The following is a 9,583-nucleotide window of genomic DNA, read 5'->3' on the forward strand; positions in this document are numbered from 1 at the left end:
AAGATACTCTTGTCAGAAACTAAACTGACTGTAACAGGCTTTGTATTTCAGGTTGATGGGCTAAGCCCAGTAGCATGATCATCATTTTGGGAAAATCCTCTCTCAAACTATTATCCCTGGCAGTAGTCATTCCCCCTGCCCTTGGAGACCTGCATTTGGAATGTAAATAAATTTGGGGCTGATAGATTCGGAGTGGCAAGACCATTTAAAGTCAACGTGGGAGTCAGAAAGTGTGGTGTGTCTGCATTTCCGAGAATCTAAAGGAGTCCTGGCGCAGCACTGTGGGCAATGTTAGATTGAACCACAAGGTTGGTGGTTCAAACTCACCAGTTGCTCCTTTAAAACCCTATACAGGGTCGCTATGGGTCAGAACCAACAAATGGAACTTACCAACAAAATGCCATGGCAGCCAACAAACCTTCATAGTAGCCTCTCATTGCTGGGAGCTGCAGTGTTACTGTAGTGGAACCCAGACTCCTTAAAAAATTCTTAAAAAAAAAGAAGCACCTACCGGCCACAAAGGATTTCTGGTGTGGGGCTACAGGGTATTAGACCACAAGGTCTTTGAACCGCAAGGTTGGTAGTTCAAACTCAACAGCTGCTCCTCAAAAACCCTATACAAGGGTTGCTATGAGTTGGAACCAACTCGATGGCACTTAACAACAGGCAACAAAAATTCACAAGAATCAAGGCTCAAAACAATCTCAACAGAGAAAAAAAAAAAGAATGGCTTTCATGGCGTATCCAGTGAATCTCAGCCTGGGAAGGAAGGAAGGAAGAGGAGAGAGGGAGGGCGAGAAGAGGAGGAAGCTTAGCAACGGGCTGGATGATTTCCTTTTTGCCAAATGTATGGAGTTACCAGAGTCATGGACTCAAGGTCCAGTTGTTGGTATTTGAATGTTCAAAAGTATTTTGACTTAGATTTTCTTAAAGCAAAGTGATTTGGAGGATTACGATGTGCAGTGAATTACGCTTGTCGCCAACTAAAACATCAAGTTGGAGCCAAGTTCTAAATCCAGAATGTTTACATGTCAAAACTTATTATTTTTAAGTTCCCTATGGTGAACTTTAGGAGTCCTGTTGTGGTGCTATAGGATAAGCATTGAACTGCTAACCTTTAGGCCAGCAGTTCAGACCCACTAGCTGGTCCTTGGAAATTCTATATAGCAGGGTGGGGAACTTCCAGCCTGTGAGCCTCTGGTGCTGTTAAGTGCTGCTGAGTAGTTCCGACTCATAACGACCCTGTACAGGGTTTCCGAGGAGTGGCTGGTGAGTCTCAACACTGACCTTGCAGTTCAAATTGATCTTGCAGTCCAGGTCATTAAACAGCAGTGCCATACCTGTGAAGTCATTTGGTCTGGTCCTGCCAAGGCAACCACAATTCTGGCCATCACAGTGTTGCTAAGTGCTGTTGAGTTGGTTCCGACCCATAGCAACCCTGTATAGGGCTTCCGAGGAGCCATCACGTTAGGGGTGAGTTAATTTCAATGTATGACCAAATATATATGTTGTTGTTAAGTGCCGTCAAGTCGGTTCCAACCCATAGCGACCTTGAACAGGGTTTCTGAGGCTGTAAATCTTTACAGGAGCAGAAAGCCTCTTTCTCCTGCAGAGAAGCTGGTGGTTTTGAACTGCTGACCTTGCGATTCGCAGCCCGATTCGTAACCACTACGGAACCAGATATATATAGCAGCCCAATTTTTAAGTTGATAATTTTGTATGGCCCTCAAATGATGTTAATAAATATCCAAATGACCCTTAGCAGAAAAAAGGTGCCCCGGTGCTGTACCACAAGGTCAGCAGTTCAAACCCACCAGCCGCTCCTTGGAAACCTTAATACAGCATAGCTATGAGTCAGAACCAACTTAACAGCAACTAACCTTGCTATAGCATCAGCTGACTCGATGGTACTTAAAAACAATATGGTGTGCTTACACAACCCACATCGGGAGCCTTTGTCCCTCAGCGAACCTCCCTCGTGAGTGTAAGCATAGGTATGTCCGGCAAAGCAGTGTGATCGGGGTTCTGGCTTGGTTGCTGGTACTGAAAAGGGTGAAGTGCTAGTATCTACACTGCTGTCTTCAGCAGCAGCTACTGAGTGTGTCCCATATTGGATTTTGAGAGAGGAGAAAATCCTGCTTGTTTCTCAGAGAAACTGAGATGAAAAGAGAAGCAGATTCTCTTCCCTTTCATGAGATATTTTTATCCCTTTCTCTGCTCACATGCTTAACTGACTCTGAAGTGATTGGAGAAATAAAGTTCTGGTTTTGCATCTCCTTTCTTTGTGGCAATTAAAACAGCAGGATTTCAAATAGAACTGTTCCTAAGCAGATGAGCAGGAAGGCATAATGGGCCAGTTTACTGCATGAGTTCAGGGTTAAACAGCCATCTTCCAATGGGTGAGGCAAAGAGTATGTGGGTAAGGCTGTTTGAGTCCTACACATTGAAGGTTTTATATTATGTGCTAATTAAAGGCCCTTTCCCCAGGCTTATCTGAAGAAGCTCATGTTGTTGTTGGCCAGTTTCCATCCAGCTGACTGTCTCCTGTGTGCAGACTAGCACTGTGCTTCAGGGGCTTTTCAAGGCTGTGACCTTTGGGAGGCAGATTACCAGGCCTGTCTTCCAAGGCACTTCCGGGTGGGTTCAAATAGCCAGCTTTCTGGCTAGTAGTCAAGCACTTAACTGTACCACCCAGAGAGCCCACCCCAGCCTTAACAAAGTAATGTCCTTGAGAAGCTGTCTCCAAACTCCAAGGTGCAGTAAGTTAGGGAGGGAGGCATTATCTCAGAAAGGAGCACTTTGATGAGCCGTTTTATGGACCTTTAGAAACTGTAGCACTCCTTGTGCCCTTTGAGATCAAAGGGATTAAAAGGTGGCAGACTCATACTTCTACTTTCATCTGCACAAACTATTAAAATAGAATCAAATGTGAAAAGCATGGTTCAAAATTCTAATGCTAGAAAAATAAATGGGTTTTAAAACTCGGATGCACAGGTTGCTCTCCAAAGCAGTGATCTCAGAGTCTACATTGCTGACTCCACTGTGCCACCGGTCTGAGGACGCAGGACCAAGTGAAACACCGACTTCTCTCACTCGCCCATCATACTAATGGCCTTCCTAACCTTCACCTTGCTTAGCTGGAAAACAGACATAAAACAACACATTTCTTTAAATTAAACCATCTCTTTCTCTTATATATGCATCTATCTTCTGTTGAATACAAGATGCCTCTTTTGAATATATACATTCAGTATTTAACTTCTAAATTTGTGTATTTATTTAAACTCTGTATTGTAGTAAAATATGCACTGTTTTCATTAATAAGGACTGACTGGCAACAGTCAGGTGGACATTTAGTGGGTGCCTCCCCTGCCAATGGACGCCCGGGTGCTGTCTCAGTGCTGTGCTGAGGCTCTACTGTGAAAACAAAGTCTGTCTAGTCTTATCTCTTAGATCTTTGTAGTCTGCCTAGTTGAGCTACCTTTTCAGGGAGGGGTGAAATAGTATTAAAAGCAACTACTATATGAAATGAAATCAGTATTCATCTAAGCTGCCTCTGTTGGTGGTGCTGTTGACTCTGGAGGGGCGTGCAGAAGTCCTGAGTCCCCACTCTGCTCCTGCTGCCAGTGGGTCAGCTTCAGGCAGAGGTGCAGATAGAGAGATGAAAGCAGGGGGGCATGTGGCAGGAGCTCCGAGAAGCTGCTCTGGCATCCTGAGATCTGGGTACTGAGCACTCATGGGTCCCAGCTTCCACGGTCAGCGCTCTCCAGAGAGAGACTCTTGGTCTTTCTGGGTGAAACTGGGCTGGGAGGGCTGCTCAGGTTGGAGCTGTTGGAAGCTGTAGAATGCCTCGGAGAGTCAGAGTCCTGTAGGGCCAAAGGCAGATGTGAATGAGCAGCAGTGGGAGAAGAAGGGCAGTAGGAGAGACTCCGGCAATGTCGAGTACCCTCCAGCCACATGACCATATGACCCTGAACAGAGGAGGTTTTTTTCCACTGTCACATTAAATTCCCTCTCTAAGTTGAGTAAGACACACAGAACACAGCAAATGCTTGAAGCCCTCTCTGCAGGTTTTTGTCATACAAAAGTTAACGAGAAGTCGATAACCTCAGGGGAGAATGCAGGTTTCAGTCCAAGTGACTGGCTTTGCTGCCCACTGGCTAAGAGCTACTACTAAACCCTGAAAGCCCATCTCAAAGTGGGGTTATCTGTAAACACACTAGTGTCTCTCACACATGATGTCTCCAAACCCGTGTCTCCAGGCACAGCTGTGCACATGCTGCACTCACCTCCCCATCATAGTCCCTCGCCAAGGTGTCGCTCCCTTGGTCCATGCCTCCAGAAGACAGTGAGCCTTCCGACGGGGAAGGCAGGGGCTGCTGCTTTGCGCTGTAGCTTCCTTCAGAGAATTCCCTCTTTAGGGCACTGCCATTCTGTGCAGCAGATCCTGCAGAACATCATTCAAGCAGAACTTTTTATATGCACACTGCTGAGGTGACCAGTCACCCTCCTCAGTGTCCCAGTGTGATCCTGAGTAAGTTTACCTGGTCACATAGGCCTAGGGCTCAGCCCATTGTCCTAGCCAAGTGACTATGGGTAGTGGGCAGCCTCTACACAGCTTGCCTCTGCTGCACTGTCTCCTGGAACGCCAACTCAGCACATGTTAAGTGCTGTAGAATGGGTTCTGACTCAAAGCCACACAGCATATGATTTCTGCAGAGCAGCTTGGTGGGTTTGAACAGCTGACATTGCAATGCACAGTTCAGTGCTTATCCTACAGCACCACACTCACCACATAATTCCCACTTAATGCTGCCGGGCTCCTCTGTGCTCCTTCCTTAGCGAGTCTTTCCCTATGAGACCCCTGATGGTCCTCAGCTTCTCTCGATCTCCTCTCTCACAGCACTGAAGACACTAGGCTGTGGCACGTGCCTGCCTTTCCCTTTGCCTCTCCAGGGCCTCACAGGCTGTTGAGGCAGGTAGAGCAATGCCCAGATATAAACATCATTCCATTTGATGTCCTGATGTAGCGCTGCAGGATAAGCACTGGACTTTATCCTACAGGGTCATACTTATCCTACAAAGTTGTCAGGTCAAACCCACCTGCTGCTCCTGTAACAGGTCATTATGAGTCAAAACCAACTCGATTATATCACAGGGCAAGAAGCCTGAGATACAAATATGAGGTGAATTTCTTCAAAACTCACACTGTGTTTTGTCTTTAAAATTAAGATACATAAAAGCTAGCTTAAAATCCAAGACCAATAGAAAAATGTTGCTAGCTATTGGAATATTCTATATAAGGGAACTTCAAAAAGTTTGTGGAAAATTGAATGAAAAAAAATTAACTGAATTTTCCCATGAACTTTTTGAAGCCCATTGTACCTATTAAAATGTGCGGTAAGAATTTTTGTTAAACCTGTAAGAAATGTTTTTCAAAGTTAACTCCATGAAGAATTCATCAAGCATCAGGTGTATAGCCACTGTCTAGTCAGATGCCACAGAGAGTCTGCACTCAAGGAACTGAGGCTGCAGTTGGGTTTCCTTGAAGGAGAAACTACTTGTGGTAGAATTCTTTACAAAGCACTTTCACATCTGACCTTCAACTCTATGAGGAGAATGTCCTGGAGTTTTGAGGATGAGAAGCCAAGTGACTCAAGGATCCAACATGCTATGTTTATTTCTATTGTGTGGCTAAAGGGTACATATACTCATTTAGTCAAATGCCTTGGACCTGGAACGTCCTACCCTAGCCCCTCTGAAGCCTCGGGACCTGGAGCACTTGGTGTTACCCTACTGCTCCAGTAGGAAGACTGCTGTTGTTAAGGGCCTTGAAGTTTTAGCAACTCAGAGTGACCCTGTATAGGGTTTCTGAGGAACAGCTAGTAGTTTGAACCACTAATCTCGCAGTCAGCAGTCCAGTGCTTATCCGAAAGAGTCACACCAGGACTCTGCAAGAAGACTAGATGTGTCTAACTTTTCTCTCTCCCTGATCTTTCTACATTAGTCCATCATCAAGTCATACTGTTTTTACCTCCAAAATGTATCTCCAAAATCCATCTCCTTCCTTCTCTTCAGTCTCTTTTCCTCTGCCATTGCTGTATTTCACACTATCCTCAGCTCTCACCTGCTTACCTCTAATTCATTGTCCATTTGGCAGCCAGAGCGATCTTCTTAAGAACATAAATTAGATCAAGGTCCTTCCTTACTTAAAGCTCCTCAAAGGCTTCCCAACGCATTTTGAATAAAATAAAAATTGCTTACCTTGGTCTCCTGGGCCCTGCTTGACTTGCTTATCTCTCCCACTTTATTTTTGTCACTCCTTCAATACTGTCATCTAGCCAATGCTGGCTTCTCAGTTACTCAAAGTGATTCAAACTGCCAGGTACCCCTTGGGGAGGTTATCTTAATTATTTCTTAATTATTAAAAATGATTTTCTTAATTATTCTAGATATGAATTCATCCACAACTCCTTGTTATTCTCTAGCGTACACTCTGCTTATGTCCTTCTGAGCATTCATCAGCACTATCTGTAATACCCGTCTATGTCCTATTGGACTTTAGGTTTTATAAGGGACTCCTAACAACTAAACTTAGGCCTACTAGTGCCACCCAGTGGCACCTCAGGTCTCTCAGTGATTCAGGACACCCACTTGACTGAGCCTGAGTAGGACTGGCAGGAGCATGCCACTCGGTGGTGCATGAGCAGCCGAGGTGCCATCTTGCTCTGGAGGTGCTTTCCTCCAGCCTGGGGCCACTTACTTGCTGACAGGCCACTGCTAGCGCTCATGGAGCGTCCTGGCTCTGGGCGGGACTTGGTGATAGATGGAATACTGACTGAGCCACTGAACACCGTCCGATTTTCCTGAGGACGAGGGTTCTAAAAATAAAAGAGAAATTGATTTTCTTCAGAGTCTATTTTTCCATATAATTATCAAGAAATAGAATTATCTTTGCTAGAGTGATACAAAATAAGAAACAGAAAATCTTTCCTCCCACAGAAGTAATGTAACCCCAATAAGAAGTAAACGTGTTAAGTATTGATCCTTATATTTATCAAATATATTTATAAAATCAGAACAGTAGTAAATACTTGTCAACACATAAGCATTTTTTGTTGTTGAGAACATCTAAGTTATGTAAGTCTGGTTAGCAGGGTTAGTGAAGTGTAGAATTACATGGATATTCGCAGTTAAATAAAACAGAACTCTCACTATGCTTATTTAATTAGGATAACTCAATAGCCAAATGAATACGTTCATTTGGAAGAAAGTCAATTACAACTATATTCTTTTCAAGTAAATGATTTATTAATGGGGTACTAAACGTGCCATTCCATCAGGCGTCTTTGATGATTCCCATAGAGTAGCAATATGAGTCATAAATAGGATGTTGGTCACATCCCAGCTCAGGTAAAGTGCTTTAACTTGGGAATACTGGTCTGAGAAGTTTTCATTCTCGTTAGCGAATGATACTGGCTATTTGAGGTTGGAAATGAACACAGACTGTCAGTTCCTACCCACAATGAAGAATCTGCTAAGAGCTGTGCAGACAATCAGAATGTGGCCAAGGCAGAGAGCAGACAGCCTCTTCGATGGCCCGACCTTCCAGACCAAAGTCAAGATTTGGGGGGGGTAAAAAAAGATCTTTCAATATTCCTTACAAATAGTGGAGCAGGTAACCTATATGTACCTTATTATTAGCATCCCTTTTACCCCTCACAATGCTTTCTCCATTTGTGAGATAGTTCCAGGCTCAAGTGAGAATTTTGTAAATATAAACATTTATTTAGAAAATGTATCTACACCTCAGTTTTCTTCATAGCTGCCAGTGGTTATGAGTCGGGCTGTGAACTGCAAGGTCAGCCGTTCGTAACTACCAGCTGTTCCTCGGGAGAAAGATGAGGCGTTCTGCTCCCGTAAAGATTTACAGCCTCGGAAACTCCGTCCAGAGTTGCTATGAGTTGGAACTGACTCCACGGCACATAACCACCATCATCCCCACACCTTGCTATGCTCTAATAATAACCCATGCAGCAATCTGCAACATCAATTTAAATCTTCCTTTTCAGTTCCATCAAAACAGAAAATCTGCTAGGGGAAAAAAAATACATATTTTACACTCATTGTGCAAGGCAGTAACTCTACAATGAAAATACAGTGAAGAAAATCTCACATCAACAAGTAGTCAAACATGTTAGGTTGGGTAACGGCAATCTATAAGCAGAGGGAGGATGACAGAAGAAAGATGAAGATGGGTGAAGACACAGGGAGGTATGCATGAACTAAAGGGGACAGAGGTAAATAGTAATTTATACACAACCTTGGAATAACAGTGTTCTGTGTGTAGACACATGGACTGAGACATAAGCTGAATAAATAAGGGAGGAACAGTGACGTGATATATATAAATATGGAGTCCTGGTATGCCGCTGTGGGTTAATGTGCCAGACTGCAAAGCCATCTGAAATGCAAGATTGGTGGTTCAAGCTCACCAGCTGCTCCTCGGAAATCCTATACAGGGTTGCTATGGGTTGAAACTGACTCAATGGCTCAATGGCACTTAACAACAACAACATATACATATGGAGTCCTGGTGTGGTGCTGCGGGTTAATGCAATGGATTCAAGTCGGTTTTAACTATAAGGTTGGTGGTTCAAGCTCACCAGCTGCTCCTCGGAAATCCTATACAGGGTTGCTATGGGTTGAAACTGACTCAATGGCTCAATGGCACTTAACAACAACAACATATACATATGGAGTCCTGGTGTGGTGCTGCGGGTTAATGCAATGGATTCAAGTCGGTTTTAACTATAAGGTTGGTGGTTCAAGCTCACCAGCTGCTCCTTAGAAACCCTATTCAGGGTCACTATGAGTCAGAACTGACTCAACAGCACTTAACAACATGGCTCTACCACATTCATAGTTGTGTTTGTACAAATATCCTCTATTTATATATTTGCGGTCAAACCAACCTTATGGTCAAGTGCTTATCCTATTTGTTGTTGTTAAGTGCCATCGAGTCAATTCTGACCCATAGCGACCCTGTATAGAGTTTCCAAGGAGCAGCTGGTGAACTTGAACCACCAACCTTGAAGTTCTGACTTTGCAGTCTGACGCATTAGCCCACAGCACTACACCAGGACTCCTATAGCACCAGGCAAAATGATGAAAAAGATCTTATCAAACATCTTAAGGTAATGAGTTGCTGGGTCTGAGGACTCAGGACCATAATCTCAGGGGACACCATGGTCATTTGGCATAACACAGTCCACAAAGACAATGCTCTACATCCTAGTATGAATAGTGTCTGGGGTATTAAAAGCTCATGAGTGGTCATGTAAGGTGCAGCTGTTGGTCTCTCCATGTGTAAAAGAAAGAAGTGTGATGAGAATTGAAGATGCTTGGAATGAATTAGTCTAATGGAACATGTGAACATCAGTCTCCATGACTCTAAGACCAGACAACTAAACAGTGTCTGACTGCCACTACCAACAGCTCTGAAAGGGATCACATTAAAGGGTCCTGGATAGATTAGGAGAAAATGTGGACCAAAACTCAAAATTATTAAAAAAAAAAAAAA

General features: G+C 43.9%; 1 protein-coding gene across 3 annotated transcripts in view; it reads right to left on the reverse strand.

Moving 5' to 3' along the window:
* Positions 1–3,733: 3,733 nt before the first annotated feature.
* CDC42BPA (CDC42 binding protein kinase alpha (DMPK-like)) overlaps positions 3,734–9,583 on the reverse strand; it is a 628,044-nt gene continuing 622,194 nt past the window's right edge. For 2 of the 3 annotated variants that reach the window (XM_006871263.1, XM_006871265.1), the window contains 3 exons: positions 6,764–6,881; positions 4,290–4,447; positions 3,735–3,866 (listed from right to left, as the gene is read on the reverse strand). In XM_006871263.1, coding sequence (XP_006871325.1) covers positions 3,735–3,866; positions 4,290–4,447; positions 6,764–6,881 — 408 coding nt within the window. Of the gene's footprint in view, positions 3,867–4,289; positions 4,448–6,763; positions 6,882–9,583 lie in introns of all 3 variants that reach the window. The other variant, XM_006871264.1, reaches the window with a different exon arrangement.

Source organism: Chrysochloris asiatica, unplaced genomic scaffold (assembly GCF_000296735.1).
Source record: "Chrysochloris asiatica unplaced genomic scaffold, ChrAsi1.0 scaffold00165, whole genome shotgun sequence".
In the NCBI taxonomy this organism is placed as follows: domain Eukaryota; kingdom Metazoa; phylum Chordata; class Mammalia; order Afrosoricida; family Chrysochloridae; genus Chrysochloris; species Chrysochloris asiatica.